The sequence below is a fragment of the Mustela nivalis genome, assembly GCF_964662115.1.
Source record: "Mustela nivalis genome assembly, chromosome: 1".
NCBI classification, from domain to species: domain Eukaryota; kingdom Metazoa; phylum Chordata; class Mammalia; order Carnivora; family Mustelidae; genus Mustela; species Mustela nivalis.
The window spans coordinates 164816696-164837389 of NC_139020.1; the positions used below are offsets into that span (position 1 = coordinate 164816696).

Below are 20694 nucleotides of genomic sequence, written 5' to 3' on the forward strand. Positions count from 1 at the left end.
GGAGGGGCGCCTGGGTGGCTCAGTGGGTTAAAGCCTCTGCCTTTGGCTGGAGTCATGATCCCAGGGTGCTGGGATGGAGCCCCACATCAGGCTCTCTTCTCGGCGGGGAGCCTGCTTTCTCCTCTCTCTCTGCCTGCTTCTCTGCCTACTTGTGATTTCTCTGTCAAATAAATAAATAAAATCTTAAAAAAAAAAAAGAAAAGAAAAAGAAAATCCTAAGGAAGAGAAATTACCTGTAGAGTACTATTTTGTATCAAAATGAGTATGATAAAATACTGTACTGCATTTACACACACAACAAGAAGGCTGTGCTGTTGCAGCTCGGGTTGTTCAAGGGTCAGTTGTCAGCTAATGTACAGAAAGGGCTTGGTATTCAAGCTCTATCTGTTGAATGACGATTGAAGAAATGAATGAATGAATGGAAGGATGAGGGAGGGGGGGAAGGAAGGAGGAGGGTGGACACTCACCATAAAACCAGGAAATGGAGACACATTCGAAGAACACGAGGAATAGCAGGCTCATACCACTGGCAGAGTAGTAATCAAACAGTTTGAAGACATAGATGCCCCCCTAAAAGAGGAAAAGCAGTGAAGGGGGTCCACTTCCCACGGGGGCCCAAGACACTCAGTTCACAGCCAACAGGGGCTCTGCAGTCTGGCGAGGTATATGTGAGATAACACTGCAGTGAGGAGGCTTAAGGGAAGACTAAAAGAAGCGCGAGAGCCGAGTAACTAGGAGATGGTGTGATCATTGACTCCCTGGGAATTGGGAAGAAAATGTCTGGGGAAGAGAAATGCCCCATTTCTGGGAATGCTGGACTAAAAGAGGAGCTAGATATCAAGGCCATCTCTCCACAAAGTTAAACCAGTTATGTCTTCTTTCTGCTTAAAACCTTCCATGGCTTAAAAAGGACATAAATTTAACACATCAAAAAGTTGAGAGAATAAAATAAAACGCAAAATACAAATGGCTTTGTCCTCTAAGTTCTTGCATGATCTGTTTCTGTTCCCTTTACTTAACTGATCACTCCCTCTGCCCCTCAAACTTAACAAGCCCATGCCTACCTCAGGGTCTTTGCACCTGCTATGCTCATCTTCCCCTGGCTGTCTCTTCATCATCATTTCAGTCTTAGCTCAACTGCCACTTCCTCAGAGGGCCCTCTCCTGATGACTTTGTCTGAGGTAGCATCCCTCCCACCCTCACTGGTCATTCCCTGTCTCATTATCACCTTTTCTTCATGGCACTGAACTCACTCTGAGATGATTTAATTTGTCAGTCTTGTCCACCAAAGCATAAGCTCTAAGAGAGCAGATATTGTGTCTGTCCCGTTAACTGCTGAATCTCCAAGGTCATGACAGGCCCATGGTGAGTGATTAACAACCATGAAGGAATAAACGGACAAATTAATAATATTCTGGGGATGAACAGTATTTGAATCCAGGGGTAGTTCTGTGGATCATAAAGCAGACCCACAGGGTTGAGTTCATGGCTTTCAGATCATTTATGTTTGCTGTACAATTCATCAGTTAAGTGTTTGCCTTCTGGCTAGACCAGGAGGGCCTTGAATGCGGAGAGGACTGATCATCAATATCAATAGTAAAAGAAAAGTGGGAACGAGAAGAAGAGGGCAGTGTCAATGTCAAAGGCCCAACTCCAAATGGACTGTCTAATTTTTGTGTGTTTTTAAAAATCTCAGTTCTTGTATCCCCTCCTCCTGGAAGCAGTCCTGAGTGCCCCAGGCTGAGTTAGGGGCTGTATTCTCCAGCTGTGCCTTATCTTTTCTAGCTCAGTATCTGTGTCTCCCACCCTCTCACCTTGAGGACAGGGTCCCCATCTGCCTCGCTGCTGTTTGTACAGGACTTGGGACAGAGACGGTGCTCAAGGAACAGAAGAAGGGTCGGATGGCATGAGGCTGGGGTAGAGAGGACCTGGGAGTGGGCCTGGGGGCAGTGCACCAGAGGTGTGCTCGGGGCCCGGTGAGCTCACCTGGGTGATGTTGGAGAGGCCAATCAGGTAGGAGACGATGCAGACAGCCGCGATGAAGAGCTCCCTGCGGTTGCGGAGGAGCCTGGGGTACTCATCCACCAGGGCCGTGATGAAGCCCTCCACGGTGCAGAACTTCAAGGGAGGACGAAGGTCAGCCAAGTGTGGCAGACCCCAGCCCCGACCCACCCAGGGCTTGACTCTCTGGGGCAAGACCAAAGGGGTCTGGCATTCTCGGGACGGTAGAGCCAGAGAAGCCCCAGGATCCAGGCCTGATTCTGCCTCTGCCTCTCTTTGTGACCTCAGGAGAGTCCCTTCCCTCTGGACATCAGTTTCCCGAGATGGAAAATGCGGAAGGTGGTTGAGCTGCTCTACCCTAAAGTCTCATGTGGAACAGTCTAGGGGTCTGAAACTCTTGGTCGTCTTCCTTTGGGCCCAAGACAATGGCCAATGGCCTCCTCTCCCTGCTTGTTCCCAGACCAGCAAGGCTGGGTGGGGGCTCCACCAGGTGCCAGGGAGGGCGTCCTCACCTGGCTGTCAATGCCCAGCATCAGCAGCATTGAGAAAAAGAGGATGGCCCAGAGGGGAGAGATGGGCAGCTGGGTCACCGCCTCTGGGTATGCCAGGAACGCCAATCCAGGGCCTGTGGAGGAAAGGATCAAAAAGAAGCCCAAAAAATAAAAAATTTTAAAAAAAGGGGGAAGAAAAGTACTGAGCACCTACAGCATACCAGCACACCCCCCACTTTCTAAACTTTATTGCATTTCATCTTCAGAGTAAATTTTTGGGTGAGTGTTGTCAGCACCCCCTTTCCTAGGTGAGGATACAGAGTGTGCGTGAGTGGGGGAGGTGGTAGTGTTGGGTCCAGAAGCCAGGGCACCGGTGAGATGAAAGGATGGACTGTGACAGGGATGGTGATGGTGCAGAGAGGGGGCCAGATGGAGAGATACTAAGGAGGTGGAATGGGCAGGTCCTGGTATTAGTTGGTTTGTAGAGTGAAGGTGAAGGAAAGGTCCAGGATGATGCTGGGGCTGTCCTGGTTACAGGACTTTGGCACTCTTTGCTGCAGTGGGGAACACAGGGAAGAAGTAAGTTTAAGGAGGTCAGTTTGGGACATACTATGTTTGAGTGTCTGGGTGGGGGTTAGTCAAGGGAGGAGGAGAACCACTGGAAGGAGAAGGAAAGAAATTGTAAGCTCTCTGGGTCTGGCTCAGGAAAGAGGGGTGGTGGCTGGGGAATGCCAGAGAAGTGAGCTAGCCCTTGTAGAGAAGATGAGGACATCAGTGGAGAAAGGTCCTTTCCACATGAGCAGCCCAGTTCTCCGTGATGGGGAAGGGGCTAGTCCCATTGCCTCCCCAAGTCTCAGGGCCTCTGCTGTATACAGACTGGGTCCCTCCTGCTCACTGCTTTCCCAGCTGAGCCCGGGGCTCTCCTCGGACCCTACAGCATTGCTGACTATTTGGTGAGAACATATCTGGAATGGGACTAAAGCAAAGATTTAAGCATGTCTGAGTTGGAAGGTTTATATCTCGGGGGCAAGAGTCGGTACTCTCCCTGCAAAAGGCAGGATTGTGCTGGAAGTGCCAGTATGGTCAGGTGATTAAGAGCCCAAGCTTTTTGATCAGCCAGGTCTGTGCTCAACTCTAGTTCCATCACCTCTCTAGCTTGGTGAACATGGTCCCTGGGCCTCATTTCCTCGCCTAGTAAAGGGAATAAAAAAACATGGACTCCACGGTTTTGGATAGTTTCACATAAAATGCTCCCTGCTCTGGTACCTAGTGATGCTCACAGCCCTGGAGCCAACACACCACACTCATCCCTGTCTCACCGTCCTTCTAGGGGCTTTTCTCTCTGTCAACACGCTCATCCTCTGGCTCCCTCTGGTGAGGGCGGTAATGACCACAGAAGCCCACGTGTTAGCCCCTCCCACCCCAGGAGCCCCGGCCCTCCCATGTGTAGCACTGACCTGAGGCCGCCACGTCAGCAATGGACCTCTTGGTGACATGGGCCATGAAGCCCACGATGGAGAAAATGACAAATCCCGCGAACATGCTGGTGCATGAATTGATACAGCAGACAATGATGGAGTCCCTGCAGAGAAGAAAGGGTGGACTCAGGGACGGTGGGGCTGGCAAAGGAGGTGAGCTAGGAGCAGTGGCAGCGAGGGACAAGCGGCAAGGGCAGAAGAGGGTGCCTGGGAGCAGAGCCGCAGGGCCGGAGGGAGGGTGCCCCCACCCCACCCAGGGAGCTGGTGGAAAGAGTGGAAAGAGTGGCCATAAGAATACCCCCCGGGGCGGGGTCTATAAGGGGCGTGGCTGCAGGAGGCGTGGCGCTGGAGGGGCGTGGCCAGGAAGAAAGGGGCCCCTGGGCTCTCTCACCTGTAGACATTGTTGTGGAAAGAATTATAGCTCCCAAGAGCGATCAGGGATCCCAGGCCCAGTCCGTAGGAGAAGAAAATCTGGGTTGCCGCATCCAGCCACACCTATAGGTAGAATGAACAAAAAACAGTCAAAATTATGATCCTAGTCACCGTGCCCCATGGCTCTTTACATGTAACCAGCTGTACCTGGCAACCATCTCCGTTTACATGTGAGGTTACAGAGGTCCAATGACATATCCTAAAGCTGGTAAATAGTGGCTCAGGACTCATGCAGGCCCTTAACTCAGCCGCTGGGGGCCAGGAACCTGGGAAGGCCACTCACCTCTGAGTCGGACAGCTTGCGGAAGTTGGGTGTGATGTAGAAGAGGATGCCCTCCTTGGCCCCAGGCAGCGTAACTCCACGGAAGAACAGGATGATGAGCATGATGTAGGGATAGGTGGCGGAGAAGTAAACCACCTGGGGGTAAAGTTGACAACGATGCCCCCTCCAGTGCGCCCATTCTTGTCCTCCCCCCACCTTCACTGACATCCGTGTCCGTTGTGGCCCTGGGCTTACTCCCAGTTCGTCTTCCTCCAGGAAACCTTCCTGGATTCCTAACTGACTGTGTTTATCCACTTTTCTGAGGCCTCTCCTTAGAATCTCAACCAACCAGCTCAGCACCTGATTTTCCCTTCCCCCCTACCCCTCCTTTATTTTTTGACTTTTGTCTAAATTGTTCAAGTAAAACATGGTGTCAGAAAAATTTTCAAGTTACACACACACACACACACACACACACACACACACTTAAAGTTCCCTTCAGCAGCCCCTAGAATTTAAGTTATGTGAAGGAGAGGGCTTGTCTTGTTCACCTCTGTTTTCCCAGTGCCTAGAACAATCCACAGTTTATAGGAGACACTTAATAAATGCCTAATACATAAATGCATGGATGTTAACATTTTAATGTTCCTTTTTGAGACTTTGTTATGCATGTATGATCATATTTTCTTACAAGATGATGCTCCAATTATGTGCTTGCTTTCTCATTTAACATGTTTAAAATTAAAAAAAAAACAGTGCATACTTAATTTCTTGTTTACTAAACATTGTTTTATTGTCTCATAACAATGTGGTTTTTAATTATGCAAAATAGTCCTCCAGGAGGTTCTACCATCCTCTTTAAAATCTCTCCTACTGTTATCCATTCATGTGAATCTCACTAATACTATATTGGAAACCCCTGTGTATAAAACTTGGTCTACAAAATTATTATACCATTCTTGGGAAAATTTTCTAGAAGTAGAATTACTGACTAAAAGGGATGAACCTCTCCATGGCTTATGATTCATATTGCCCAATTATCTTCCAGAAAGGGAACTTCGTCTAGCATTTCAGAGCACACCTTCCCCACAAAGTTGCCAGCACTGAGTATAATAATTAAAAACATTTTTTTTTGCCAAATTGATAATCAAAAGACTAATGTCATTGTCTGAATGTCTGAAATGACATTTCTTTGTTTGCCGTAGTGAAAGAGCCATTTTCAAGTTTAATAACCCTTGTTATCTCACAGTCTGATGTGACCCTATTTTCTGGGCAGCATGAACTGTTCTCTGTGTTAGGTTCATTTCCCTGGTTGGATCGAGAGTCTTCAGGGTTAGGAAAGGAAGCCAAGACCCACTAGAAAAGCCACTGAACTTGGAATTAGGAAAAGGAAATTCAAAACCATCTGTGGCACCTATAAGCTGTGTGACATTGGGTCAATTTCTTATCCTCTCTTACCCTTGTTCTTTCTGGTCTGGAAAATGGATACAATCAACCTGCCTACTCAGAAAGGTCAGTTGTATGAGGATATAGAGCATGCCTAATATATATTGCCTAGGTCTTTCACTTGAATCTATCTTCCATGTTTAGTATGGAGCCAAGTATGTAGAAGGTGCTTAATAAATATTTACTGATGGCTTGGATGACTCAGTCAAAAGACAATTGATACCATGTATTGTCTACCTACTAGGTGCTACATACTCCACATAGATTATTCTCCTCAGTCTTTATGCCAATCTTTGTAAGGTATTATTATTATTATACCCATTTAACAGATAAGGAAACTGAGGCACAGAGAGTTGACATGACTTGCCCAAGCACACATAGCTAGGTATTAGAAGACTGAGACTCAAGCTCTGGTCTATCTCTTGTAGAGGACTTAGGCTATATATTCTTCTGCTTCTTAAATTTGGGTTGGGAGACACCTGTGCCTTCCTCCTGCCTGTTAAAATAGGGATGCATCAGAGAGGTTTAGACACCGGCTCCGGATCCGAGAACTGGTAAGTCCATAGGTCCCACCAGACTGGAATTGGGCACTTATTTCATCAGTCATATTCATGTCCAAGTATGGCATTTGTGAAGATTCTGTTTTGTTCATATCATCTTGGGTAGTCTGAACCTCCCTGTTCCAGCATGATTCAGTTCAAATTCCTTCTCTCTCTTACTTGCTGTCAGAACTCAGGTTTCCTCTAAGTCTCCCTCAGGCCAGGGTCCAGTGAGGGCTTGGGCTACCTTCTGTCCCTACACCCCTGGGGTGCAGCTTTAAGAGGAAAAGGGTGGGAGTGAAGCCAGGCCCCTCCCCCTAACTTAATTGGAAAGATCCCCAGGTGTCCCCAGGCTGGACCCCCAGCTTGACCTGGCTCTGCCCTTACCGATATTAAAAACAAAAACAAATGCATTTCCTCTTGTTAGCTACCAAGTGCTTTACCCAATCCCATTCGATTTGACTCTCCTGGCAAACAAACAGATAAGCCCCATTCTTCAGAGGAGGAAACTGAGTTTCAGAGAGGTGAAGTGATCTGCCTGAGGCCACCTAGCCAAGTTAACAGCCAAGCTGGGATCTGAACTCAGGACTAGTTCAGTACAAAGCCTGAGAATTTAACCATTCATTGATCCATCTCTGTTCCTCCTCCAAGGCTGGGATGTGGAATGTTCATCTCTGGATCACCCTGGAACAAAACCTGGTATGGTGGCTGTTGGGGCCAATTCCACATTAAAACCTGTTAAACCCCTAGGCCTTGTCTGGGCCTACTTAGCCATAGTGACTCCATGTTGCCTAGGTAGCTATTTTGTTGTTACCAGTTCCGGTATCAGTTAACCGTTTAACCATTGCCAAAACACATACCTAAAACAAGTCCATTTTGTTGTTTAATAAACGCCTCAGCAGTTACTAGTATCAGTTCTGGGTAACCATTACTAAAACACACAGGTAAGAGACATCCAATCAGCCAAAGCCACATACGTAGAGGTCTGAGGTTGTGCACTATAAAACTGTAAGACCAAAGCGGGGGTCGCTCTCTTCGGAGGCGGCCCTGGCCGGTCAGTCTGACTTCTAATGCTTGGCATAGAATAAAGCTTTACATAACTTTCACTTAGCCTCAGTCTCGTTCCTTTGATAATGGACCCAACAGTGGCAATGCTCGGGGACAGTCTGCCCAATGGTCCTTGAGCAAAGTTTACTATTTTGTGATGGCTCTGTGTAACTGACTTACGTTATTGCATTTCATCCTCACACTGCCCAGAGGTAGGTAATGTTATTATTCCCATATTACAGGAAAGAAAACCAAGGCAGGGCAGGATGTAGGGACCTGCTGCATTCCAGGTTCAGTGGGGTTCCTGGAAGTGCAGACTCCTTGTGCAGGACGGAAATCCCCTTGTAGTCCCATTCTCTGGTCCCCACTGTGCACATATCTTACCTTTCCAGTCCAGCCAACACCCTTCCAGATACAGAAATACACAAGGATCCAGGCGATGGCCAGGGTAATGGCCAGAGGCCAGCGGATCTGTCCTGGCTTATCCAGCCCATCTGTCATCTGGTGCATGTTCCGCCTGGTGGAATAGTGGAAGGAGCAGAAAGTCACATGGGGCTGGTGGGAGCTGAAATGGCCTCGGGGTGCCCAGGTAGTGATATCCTCTGCTGTGACCGTGCTGACATCTGTGATCAGTGAGACCCAGGAGCTGGCAGGTGACTGTGGGGTCCATTATACTAACCGGTAGAAGTGTTACTTGCTCAAGGGACCTGATGGTTCCTTATTTTGTCCAGGATTATTGCTCACCTGTTTGGTTGCTGGTACCCTCCTAGCAAGACCCTCACCTTCACTTTTGCTCTATCCCCACTTCTAAATCATATGTCTGACTGTGTCCCTTCCTGCTCAAAACCCTGCAATGAATAGCATCCTACTGTCCTCAGGATGAAGCCCAACCTCCCCAGGCCAACCCTGCAAGACTCTCTGAGCGTACCCTGCTTCTCTCTCCAGTCTCAGCTCTCCCTGAAACCCCTCTAACGCTCATCAGACTGGATGACTCCCATTCCCTCACCCATGCTTGGCTTGCTGTCACCTGCCTCCAAGCCTTCATGCATTCTCTTCCTCCTGCCAACACTGGTCTCACCTATGTGGTTTTCACCTTAGACATCGCTCCTCACCTGGGCTAGTCCAGGTACCATCTTGGGGTCCCTACAGTCCCCCGTGCATCCCCTCCTGTTAGTACTGGTCATCTGGCGTTGCCACTCTGCTTGTTTGCTTTTGTTTGCCATGTCTCTAACCAGACTGCACATAGTAGGTGTTCAAGAAACGTTTATTGACTACATGGTTCAATGCAGTGCTGAAGGTGCGTTAGAGAATTGTATGTGGCACATGCTGGAAGAAAGAAGCAGCCGGAGAAGAATTTGATTCTTATTTGTAAGGAGGTAGCCTCATTAAGGACATTTCTGCACAAAGAGACTCGCATCATGTGTTCTGACAGCTCCTGAGTATGGCTCCTCCTGGCAGCTTATGCAAGGTGCCGTGGAACCTTCCTGGGTGCTCCCAGACCCTTGCAAGCTGCCCAGCACAGATGCTTCCTTCATGCCAAAGAGACTTGGATCCCAAGACCTCCTTTTGTAAAATCAATACCTCAACACACATCTACAATGTGCTCTTCTGAAGATACAATCAGCACAGCCCTCACTATGAACCGTGTATGCGTACGTGTGGATGTGGATGTGTGTGTGTGTGTGCGCACATGCCTTTATTCCAAACATCTCTGCGTTTCTCAGTAGAGTGGACTGGTTTTCCAGATGAACTGAGATTTCATTGGCCTGTCCTAGCGATTCTTCTTGGCCTGTGCTATTGCCCTCCAGCGGTATACCCTCCACCCTCTCCACCCTGCTCTGTGACCCAGGAGGCTGGCTGCTGGGGCTACCTCATTGGCTCCCTGGCCCTTTGGCTTCTAAGTAGGTTTGACGGATGGCAGGAGTCACTGGGCAGAGGAGCAAGAAGGCAGGAATTCATTCTCTCTAGCTTGTGTCTAGTGGCCCTTTCCACAGCCCAGCTCTCTACAGGGGAAGAGAAGGCTTCACTATCTCTTGTTTCTCCCTGAGGCTGGAACACCTCACCAGCTCCCATTACCTTTTTGAGGGTGCCTCTGTCTCCTGCTGGCCCTGGCTGACAGGCACCCCCTACCTCTGACAGCCCCACACTTACTCCCAGAACTCAACCACGGCGCTGGTCATGTTGGTGGTGTTGACAACAGTGTAGTTGGAGAAGCAGCGGTCCGTGTTCCAAGGGTTGTCGCACTGTTTCCATGGCAGCGTCTGCAAAGGCACAGTGGCAGAGACAAGGTCTGCTGAGCCCCCAGGGGATGGCAACAGTGGTCTCAGCGCACTTTGTCCATCCTCACCGTCCCCTGAGCCTCTTCCAAGCCATCCATGATCTCACCTCCCCTTCCCAACAGCTCCCAGATGCAGGTCATATTGAGATCCCCATTTTGGGGATCAGAGAGGGGGAACCACTTGCTTGAGATCACACAGCTCCTAAGTGTCAGAGTTGAAATTTGAACCTTGATCATTTCGCTTTGAAAATCAGCTTTCCAAGCTGTGCTGTAACTTCTTGTGTGTTTGCCCTGGGGCCACTTCCCAGCTCTGTGACCTCAGGTAAGAGATCCCACCTGTTTGACACTCTGCACACCGATGTTAACAGTGACCACTGAACGGTGCTTGTTCTTTGTGAGGTACAGTGCTAAGCCCTTTACACATATTTACTCCTTAGTCCTCACAACAACTCTATGCAGCAGGTTTCATTTTCACCATCATTTTATAAATAAGGGCTCTGTGGCTCAGAGAGGTTAAGTCTCTTTTCCAAAGTTGAATAGCTGGTATATACTGGGGTCAGGATTCAAACCCAGGCAGTCTGAGTCCACACGAAATGAGCTAACAACAGCTACCTTAAGAGGGGGAGTCAGGAGGATTAGAAGTCAGTCCACACGAAGCCCATGGCTCAGGGTCTGGCCTGGAGCAGGTGCTTGGTTCACAGTGCTACAACTTGTGGGGACACAGGGGCTGCTGAAGACACACCATCCCACCCCTCTCCCCCAACCCAAAGAACAGCCCTATTAGCAGAATGGTAGTCCAGCGGATAGAGGGTGGGCTCTGGGTTTGGCTCCTTCTGGAAGGAGCGGTCCAAGGGGCCACTCACTGTGGTGAAGGAATTGTACAGGTAGTAGATGGCCCAGGAGATGATAACGATGTAATAGATGTTCAACCAGAATGACAGCACAGCAGCGGCAAGGCCCACACCTGCGAGTGGACACGGCATCATGACATTGGTCTAACAGAGCAATAACAGTAACTACCCTAGGAAGTGTCATTCTTATTTTCCATGATGTCCACCAGGTCACTGGACCTTGGAAACAGGTGTTATGGAGGCACTGAGGCTAAGAGAGAGGGAGAGACTTAGCTAAGGTCACACACATCTGGCAAGGGAGGACTTGGGTCTGGGGCCTAGCACTGGCAGGTTGCAAGTGGGGTGGGGGTCTTGGCTTACCAGGCCCTCCATGTATCCATCTGAGGGTCTGTCAAGCAATTGAGCAAGGAAGCAAAGAAAGTCGTACCCAGCCCTGGCTGGGGAAATGAGCTTACAGGACAGGGCAGGCTAATGTGTGCACAGGGGCGGGGGGGGGGGGGGTGGTCGTCTCTGGATTGGGGCCTCCTGTCCACCTAGATCCTAGCCGGGGCTGCCATCTGCCACCTGGCCCCTTTGAGGGCTCCACTCTGTTCAGAAGTGAGCAAGGTCCCTCTCTCCAGGAGGGCTGAGAGTGTCGGGATGGCCCTGGTTTCACCACAGTTCTGTGGGCAGGAGCACTGCCACGTGGCCCCATTCTGCAGACTTACCCTTGAACATGGGGGCCAGCTTCCACACCCCCAGGCCTCCAATGGATGTGTACTGGCCCAGGGAGCACTCCAGCAGGAAGAGTGGGACCCCCGCAAAGATGAGTGTCAGGAAGTAGGGGATCAGGAAGGCCCCTGTGGGGGAGAGAAAAGAGATGCTCATGGTCCCAAAGCTTTGGAGAAGCCCCATTCAGAGAGAGCATAATGGCGGGGCATTTTAGGGTCCCAGCCACAATCTCCCTACCCTCTGCCTTCAGAGTAGCACCCACAGCCAAAATCCAGTCCAGGATGTCCTTTGCTCAAACTACATCCCTTGTTCTTTGCAAAATGAAGAGGTGAACTGTTTGGTATTGTTAACAAAGGGCAATCGTCCTTTGGGAAACTTTTGGTAAAGGGACAAAAACAGGAAATGGTGCCTGGTCTTTAGGGGGCCCTTCCCCTAAGTTTCCCTCAGAAAATGCCCAAGTGTGACACTCTTCAAGGGGTCCAGACCCAGCTGGGATGTGGCCAGGACAGCACCTACCACCACCGTTTTTGCCGCAGAGATAGGGGAATCTCCAGACGTTGCCCAGGCCGATGGCATAGCCCACACACGACATGAGGAAGTCAAAGCGGCCCTTCCATGTGTCCCGGTCTGGAAGGTCTGCTGCCTTCTTCTGCACCTTGACCACCAGAGTTTTGGGCTTGTCATTGGCCATGGGGGCCTCGCTGACCTCTGTGGAGATCTGCCCGTCGGCCACCTTGCTGCCATTGGTTGCCATGTCTCGGAGTTTGGACACAGAGGTCCTGGCAGATGGACGTGTGACGTCTGCCCCAGTCCACGCAGACAGCAGTTTTGCGGCTCAGGGTCACCCTAGGAGAACAGAGGGATGGGGTGACAGGCACGGAAGAGTGGCCAAATCCTGAAGTTGTCCCAAAATAACAAGAATAAAATGGCCCACAAACCAACCAGGGGTCAGAGAAGGGTCTCTCATCACCCTCTTTCTCCTGGAGGAAGCACAGTGCCTTCTGTTCCTAGACTTGTGTGGGGAGAACATGGTGATTTTATGGCTCCTGGACTAGCTCCACACCTGCAAATCTATGTCATGTGCCCTCTCTTATGTGTCTTGCTCAGCAAAGAAAGCTGAGGAGACCAAATTTCCAGACAGGAATATCAAGTGTTCCTCATCTTTGCCTCTCAGGATACAATTAGATTTTTCATACCCTGAGGCACAGTAACCATAGTCACTGTAAGTCATGGAGGGGCTTACCATGGGGCCAAATAGGGAGGTGACCCAGCTATGGGTAGTGGCTGAAGGTGGTAGATAAGCACAGACTCTAATCACGATCGAAGTCCTCTTTCACATTTGAGCTGTGTGACTTTGAGAAAACCTCTTAACCTCTCTGAGCCCTGCTCTCCCTACCTTTTAAACTGAGTATGATAATAGTACGTCAGGTTGTTACTCAGCAAGTCTCTTGTGCCTGGCAAGTGGTGTTACTATTTTGTCAGCAGTCCCCAAACCTTGCTGTGCTTCCAAGTTGTTTGCAAAGCTCTGTAATGATAGAGTCCCAGGTCCCACCCCAGATGTCACACATGAGAATCTCAAGGAGATGAGTCCTAATTCTGGAGATGAGTCCTGAATCTATACATTTAACAAATTCTGCAAAAGGAGATTCTTATGCTGGGAGCCAATCGCAGCCCTCAGCTGAAAAAGGACCACTGATTTACCTGACCCAAGCAAGTCCATCTACACTCTTTACTCACTTGCCTCTTTAGTTCCAGAGGCAGCATGGAGTAGAAAATGATGTATGACATTGGACTCAGCCCAGGCCTAGGTTCAAATCTCCAGCTTGCCTTTTATAAACTGAGTGACCCTACGTCCTGCTCTAGCCTCATGCTTCTTGATTGTTCTAGTCTCAGTTTCTCCACCTATAAAATGGCAGTAATCTTATCTGGCTTGTAGAATTGCGGCAAAAACAAGCTTTCATGGTTGTACAGGTATTTTTCACCGGACTGGTTTAGAAAGAGAATTCTGCATATGGTTGTGATTATTTTGGTTGTGGATGTTACCTGATAATACTTGCTGGTGGGTCAGCTCCAGAGTAGCTCCCTCGGCCACCTCTGAGTGCACGCCTGCAAAGCAGAGATGGAGAGGGAGCCCATTGAGCTGGCAGGTGGTGGCTAATGGGCAGCCCTAGGGAGAGAGTACCAGGGCTGCAGGAAGCCCATGGGAGCCCCCCACACAGGTGACCACACGAGCCTCCATGCCAGCCATGGGGCACTAGAACATGCTGGAAGGGACCTGTGGCCTTCTCGGGATAGCTGTGGGGATGGGCATGAGGGCAATGCGAGGACGGCCTTCCATCATTTCTTCAGAAGAAAAAGAGAAGTCAACAGAGGGGCAAAAGCCCTTCAAGGTCCAACTGGGAGCCAACAAACGCAGTTGAGATTTTTCTCCATCCCCTAACCAAAAGTACAGAAATGTTGTAAAAGGCCATGTAAGCAGACCTCAAAATAGTTTTAGTATGATCTTTTTTTGCCCATCCCGTTGCAATCTAGTCATTTAAAAAACCCCTCCAAAACCCTAAAGATATATTCTAAGGCATACACAGTGATTAGTTTATATGTGACTTCTGTTTCCTTTTTTGCACTTTTCTGGATTTTTATAAAAAATTTCTAAATTTCTACAAAATTTTTACATTAATCAAGTAACACAGAATAAACTTATAGAACGCTTAGAACAAACAGGACTGTGTGAAACAATAATCTGGGGCCTCTGAGATGTAGTAGCAGAGCAAAAGCAGCACATGGCCCCAGAAGGTCTCCTCTCTCAGCTCTGCCCCACTGGGGGATCTGGATTGCTGTGCTCTCACCTTCTAGACCCCTCGCTCTCAGTCCTTATCCCCAGACACCAATGTCTCTGCCTAGAGTTCACAGAAAACCAGACGACCTCTAGACAGTTTCCAACCCTGTTTCTCACTCTTCAAGAGGACCCACAGGCTTGTCTCAGATGCCTACTACCTGCTTCCTGACTTTGGTTTGGCACCATCAGAAGGAACTCCTGACTCAGGTAGGGTGACCTCCCATTGTCAGGAGTGGTAGCCCATCTTGTGGTCTACAAGAAAGTCTTGCCATATGCAGGGGAGAGAGAAGCCTTAGGAAAGGGTGTGTGTTGGGGGGAGGTGGTTAGCCATTAACTGTCAAATCAAAGATGACCCTTAACTGTCCCTATGACCTACCCTTGTAGGTTCCAGCCACTATGTTTTTTCAGAAGGATCCAATTACCTTGGACCAGGGCTGATCACCTAACTCTGGGTAGTCTTTCAAAGCTCCTTCCCTGGAAATTTGGCACATGGCTGAGAAAGAAGGCCAGCCTGTCCGGGGAACTGGGAACTCTTAGGCAGCTGTCTTCTGCCCACCCGCACTCAGAGTATCAGGGAGAGTTGGTCTGCTGAGGAGGAAGGAAATGAGAAGTCAAAAGATGGAGAGTCTTGGGCACCTGGGTGGCTCAGTGGGTTAGGCCTCTGCCTTCAGCTCAGGTCATGATCTCGGGGTTCTGGGATTGAGCCCCGCATCGGGGCTCTCTGCTTGGCGGGGAGCCTGCTTTCCCCTCTCCCTCTGCCTGCCTCTCTGCCTGCTTGTGATCTCTCTCTCTCAAAACAAACAAACAAATAAATAACTTAAAAAAAAAAAAAGATGGAGAGTCTTGAAAGCATCTGTCTTTGCCATTCCAGGCTTTCTTAAGCCTGGCTACATTCTAATGCTCAGAGTTCATAAAGAAAGCATCTCCACCATGCCAAAATAAAATTCCCTCCTTTTGCTCACATTGGCACAGGGGATTCCTGCTAACGTCTTGAATCTCTGTTCTCTTACCACTCGGCTTAAGTTCTCAGGAAGGCCTGTAGCCCTATGGGAACAACAACTTCTGGCCTCTGCCCTGGATATCTTTGTTGACTATCCACGGAGACTCAAACCTATTCCAACACCTACTGTGCACTAGACCTCAGATTGCCCCACACCACTCAGGGAGAGACAGACAGACAGACAGGTGCAGGTCCGGCTCACTCCCAGCAAGAAGGAGAGATAGCAAGGTGCATTTAATGGGGTGAAATGTGGTGTTTATGTCCTTTGAAGAAATCATTCGACACCAACACAGAAGAAAGGTGGAACGCTGGGAGGAAGGAGAGCTCCGGTTCACCAAGAGGTTTATTCCACCGTCCCCTCCCTGAGCACAGTTAGCATCCCCTCGTGCAAAGGCCAGAGAGATCAGAGACCACGGCTGCTTGAAGAGCTCAGCGTGAGGAAGGCATATGTGTTATCTTCAGAATATGGGAAAAGATTTGGGCAGATGCCTGTGACTGCCCTCTGAAGAGCCACATAGCCAGATAGAGCTTTCCTTTTAGAAGACAAAATGTGAAGATAACAGTAGAAGGCTGAGAACAGATATATCTTGTGCTTCCTCGGGGATTCCTAGGGAGGAGGTCCCCTGGGTCACAAGACAGTGAGATGGTGCTACATCAGAGACCTTGGCTCCCCTTGAGGTTTACTAGCATTGGGCATGTTCCTCCCCTTTTTGATCCTCATCTGTAAAATGGGGAAATAATAATAATCTTTTATTCGTAGAGTTGCAGTGAAGGATAAATGAGATCGCACACATAAATTATTGCGACTACAGGGCTCAGAGCGAGGGCTCAGGCCATCTCCGCCGTTCTCATCATGGTGATGATTACCAACTATATACGGATTGTGGTTCCTAACCTGGGAGGTACAGCAATGATGACACTATTACGACTAACATTTACCATGGGCTTATTATCCATGCCCTCCAGAGACTGGCAGCACTTTCAGAAGACTGATGGAAATTGTCCTTTAAGCCTCCATGGGGGAAACTAGCTAATAAAGATTTCACATCTTCCTGCTTTGGGCTCTCTGTATACCAACTGATGAGTGGTCTAGCCCATCACCCTGGGCCAGGCAGAAGGCAGGAGTGGTACATTTGTGTGTCTGGTCAATAAAATAAGGGATTATTCCTTAATAAGTCTGGCAAGAGCAAAAGTCTAGTAGATGGGAGGAAAATGAGTAAGGGATCCCCATTAGTTAAAAAGCCTGGGACCTGGAGTTTACAGACAGCACTTCCGGAAGCTGCCTCGCTCCAGCAGCTCCAGGAGTATAGCTGCTGGTGAATTTTCATTCCTGACACCAGCTGGTTAACCTGTTGCTTCCCTGTCTCATCAAAAATGGCACATGAAAAGCACAGGCATATACAAGTGCCCAATAAAGGAAGCTGGCTCTCTTTCTAGAAAAAGAATGATCTCAGAAGGAGGAGCCACCTGTCAGCCAGGAGTTACTTCCCCTCTTCTGAAACGGACTCCCTTGCTCTGCCAGGCAGGGGTTGCCCTGTGTCGGAGGACAGCTCCTCGGGTCCATAGCAGAAGGGCCATGCATCTCTTACCCCCCTCTGCAGCGCGGGCCTCCTCTACCTGCTGGTGGAATGGGTAAAAGGAATGCCTTTCACCCCTTCGTGATGTGGGGCATTTTTCCAAGGCTTTCTTCCAGAGTCTTCTGGTCCTTCCTCTTCAGATGACAGAATTCTGCAGATGAAGAATCTGAATACACGTTCCTCCATATTGACTGAATTCCTCCGAAGCAACGTTCAACGGGGCATCGTTAATGTGAGACCCCCGTGACACGTCCTCTGTACTCACTCGCCTACTCATTCACTCCTTCCTTCATTCAGCAACTATTTGCTCAGCACACGCTGTGTGCTGAAATGGGGATGGAACAATCATTTCGAGCCCTTTGTATTCTGCAGCAGAGTCTGAATCAGTGAACTAACAGGAGCCAGCAGAAAGATTCCATTTTGTAAATATTTACCCAGGGCTTAATGTGTTCGTGGAGCTGGGCTGGACACGTGGGTCGCAAGCATTAATAAGACAAGGTCCATGACCTTCACAAGGTCACAGCCTATAATGAAAAATATCTCTGCCTGTAGCCAATCATAGTACCTGTGATATGTGTAGCAAGAGTATATGAACTCATATACTCTAGCAAGAGTATATGAAAAGAGGCCTTTGTGCAGGCCTTGAAGGAATGATGGAATTCAACCAGAGAAGACATCCTAGGGGTATTGGCTCAGTTGGCTAAGCCTCTAATTCTTGGTTTTGGCTCATGATTTCGGGGTCATGGGATCGAGCCCCACATCGGACTCCATGCTGAGCATAGAGGCTGCTCGGGATTCTTTCTCTCCCTCTGTCCCTCTTCTGCTCTTACTCTCTCTCTCTAAAATAAATAAACTAATTTTTTAAAAAAAGCAGCATCTCTGATGAGGGGGCATTTGAACTGGGTTTTGAAGGCTGAATAGGTGTTCATCAGGCTCAAAAAGAGGGAAGGGCATCCTAAGTGGAGAGAATGCAGGAACAGAAGTAGAAAGATTTGAAGATAGGAAGGTCAGTTTGTTTAAGACCTTGAAAGCCAGGCTAAGGAACTTCAGGACCAGTTGCAGGGATGCAACTGGGGTGATGATGTGAACAGATTATTATTATAGAAGACTCACTCAGGGAGGCTCTGGGAAGGAGTGAAAGAACGAGACTCAAGGCAGGAAAGTGGTGAAAATGTTCCCATGAATATGTTCTTTCCTCAATGTGCAGTTGGAGACCAAGTCCTAAAGCCATTAATAAAAATGGGGCCAAACCAAGCAGAAAGAATACCTCTGCTAATTCCTGAGTGAGGCAATGCTTTGTAAGAGTAAAAAAAAAAGAAGAAGAAGTTTGGAAGCTCTAGACCAGAAGTGGCAAAATGGGTCAAAGCTGGCCCTTAGGCTTATTTTATTTGGCCTGAACAAAATTTTTTTCAGTTTGAATTAGGATCCAGAAATATGACTCTCTAGGATACATGATTTCAAACAGAGGGAACAGCAACTGCAAAGGCCCTGAGGCTGGAAGAAGCTTGGCATGTTTGAGAGTCAGCATGGAGGCTGGGCTGGCTGGAGTCCAACAAGGGAGGGAACAGAACTAGTCAGAAGCAGGCAAGCCCCACATCACACAAGGTCTCAGAGACCACAGCAAGGAGTTTACACTTTCTTCTAAACAGGATGGGGAAGAGTAGAGGGTGTAAGTGGTGGGAGAAATCTGACTTATATTTAAGAGTCTCATTGTAGCTGCCTAGAAGAGGAGGCAGAGGGACAGAGGTAGAAGCAGGGAGGCTCCTTAAGAGGCTGAGAGTCCAGATGAGAGAAAACAGTGACTTCAACTGTGGCAGCTAGGGAAGAGGTGGTGAGGAGTGGGACCAGGGATCTATTTTAGAGGTGGGCCCTGCAGGCCTTGCTAGCAGACTGGCTATCAGCAGCCTAGGCCTGCGCAGATGGAAGGCTGGGGGAGGGGAGCGTGTGGCAGCCACCCTGGACAATCCCCCCTCTGTCCCACTGCATCAGAGGGACTGGTGGCTGCGTGGGGTGGGGACTTGGGCAGAGGCCAAAAGGCCAAGGCCAGTGTCTCAGGGCTGCCATTGTCCAAGGCTAGGGCTGGGCCCAGAAGGAGGCTCAGAGGGAGTATGGCACCATGAAGAGCCAGGAAGGCAAGAGGGGGAGCAGCAGGCTTGGGAGTAGGGGCCCCCACTCCCTCCCATGACACTGTGCATACTCCTGCTTTGTCTTGCTCCCATTCTGTAATTACAGAAATTACAGAGGCTTGCTTCAAACTGCAATCACTCTACTTGCTTTTATTTCTTTTTGGAACTCTGCAGTTCAAGAAAAAAATTAATATTGGGTTTGGCTTCATTCCAAAGGGAAACATAATGCAGTTTATTCTCTGCTTTAGGGAAAAATGCTAGGCTCAATAAATTGGACAGGCTTCATTGAGCATCTGTTGTGTATCCAGACCCATGCCAGCTCCTATCAAGGGAGAAGAGCCAGCATTTACTGAGCACCTATTGTGTGCCAAGCATTTAACAGGTGCTATATCACCCAGTACTCATTCCACCTCTGTAAGCCAAAGGCTATTTCACCCATCTGACAGATAGGGAAACTGAGGCTTGCCAGTCTGTGGCTATGGTAAAGCAGTCTCAGCCGGCTTGGTGCTTCAAGCCCTTGCTATCCAAAGTGTGGTTCTCCAAGAGGTAGCATTGGCATCACCCAGAGGCCTGTTAGAAATGCAGAATCTTGAGCCCCATTCCAGCCCCATGGGATCAGAAGACACATTTTAACAAAGTCCTAGTGCCCATGCAAGCTTTGCAAGGGTGCACACGAAAGCTCTGGAGGTTGTAGGTTAGGGACGACCCCGATTATTTCACAGAGCTTGCATCCATTCCCTGTAAGGGCAGGGGCTAGATATTTAGTGTGTTTGAGTATCAGGTATCCTCAGTGGTAATTGTGGACTCCCATGCCCCACAGGATGGCTGTGAAACTCCGAATCAAGATAATGCATGGCAAGAGGCTGGTGAGAGCAGAGGGCCTCGTGCACAGGAAGTGCTCAGTAAACAGCAGTTTCGATTGCTATTCAAAGAGATGAATGGCTGGGGAAGTGCTTTGTAATTGAAAAACATTGCACAAATATGAGGACCGATTAATAGCGGATAATCATGTGCAGTTAGAGGGAGGATGGATGTGGGCAGGTGGATGCAGGTGCTGTGGGCAGCCTTTGACACCACCTACCCTGAAGGTTAGGGAGGGATCCCTAGAGAAGGTGCTCTGATGGAGAGGGGGCAGCTGGAGAGGGTCTATCAGGCCTCAGGACTTAGGTCTCAGAGACCCGAGTCTGGGGGCGAAGAGTCAATCTTCACCAGCGTGTGAGCTGCAGCAAACTGGCCGGTCACAGGTCTAGATGGTAAGTCCTTTTCCTTGAACCATCAGCCAGAGCCAGGACCTATGCAGCTTCCTTCCTGCTCCAGGCTTGTTCTCTGCCACACTTGTACACCTGGTCTATACCAGCAGTCTACAGATTAAGAACAAGGCCAAGAGGGGCACCTGGGTGGCTCAGTGGGTTAAAGCCTCTGCCTTCAACTCAGGTCATGGTCCTAGGGTCCTGGGATCAAGCCCCGCATCAGGCTCTCTGCTCAGCAGGGAGCCTGCTTCTCCTCTCTCTCTGCCTGCCTCTCTGCCTACTTGTGATTTCTGTCAAATAAATAAATAATCTTTAAAAAAAAAAAAAAAAAAGAACAAGGCCAAGAGAGGGCTAGTTGCTGGCCCAAGG

At 49.1% G+C, this 20694-nt stretch overlaps 1 protein-coding gene across 1 annotated transcript in view; it reads right to left on the minus strand.

Moving 5' to 3' along the window:
* Window positions 1-20694, minus strand: part of SLC6A1 (solute carrier family 6 member 1) — a 43470-nt gene that overhangs the window by 6635 nt on the left and 16141 nt on the right. Inside the window, exons 2-13 of the mRNA XM_082749686.1 lie at window positions 13580-13642; window positions 12053-12382; window positions 11533-11664; window positions 10838-10938; window positions 9848-9957; window positions 8081-8213; window positions 4686-4820; window positions 4362-4465; window positions 3950-4074; window positions 2514-2626; window positions 1987-2118; window positions 468-570 (exon numbers count right to left, since the gene is read on the minus strand). Coding sequence (XP_082605812.1) covers window positions 468-570; window positions 1987-2118; window positions 2514-2626; window positions 3950-4074; window positions 4362-4465; window positions 4686-4820; window positions 8081-8213; window positions 9848-9957; window positions 10838-10938; window positions 11533-11664; window positions 12053-12290 — 1426 coding nt within the window. The 5' untranslated portion in view covers window positions 12291-12382; window positions 13580-13642. The remainder of the gene's footprint in view (window positions 1-467; window positions 571-1986; window positions 2119-2513; window positions 2627-3949; window positions 4075-4361; window positions 4466-4685; window positions 4821-8080; window positions 8214-9847; window positions 9958-10837; window positions 10939-11532; window positions 11665-12052; window positions 12383-13579; window positions 13643-20694) is intronic.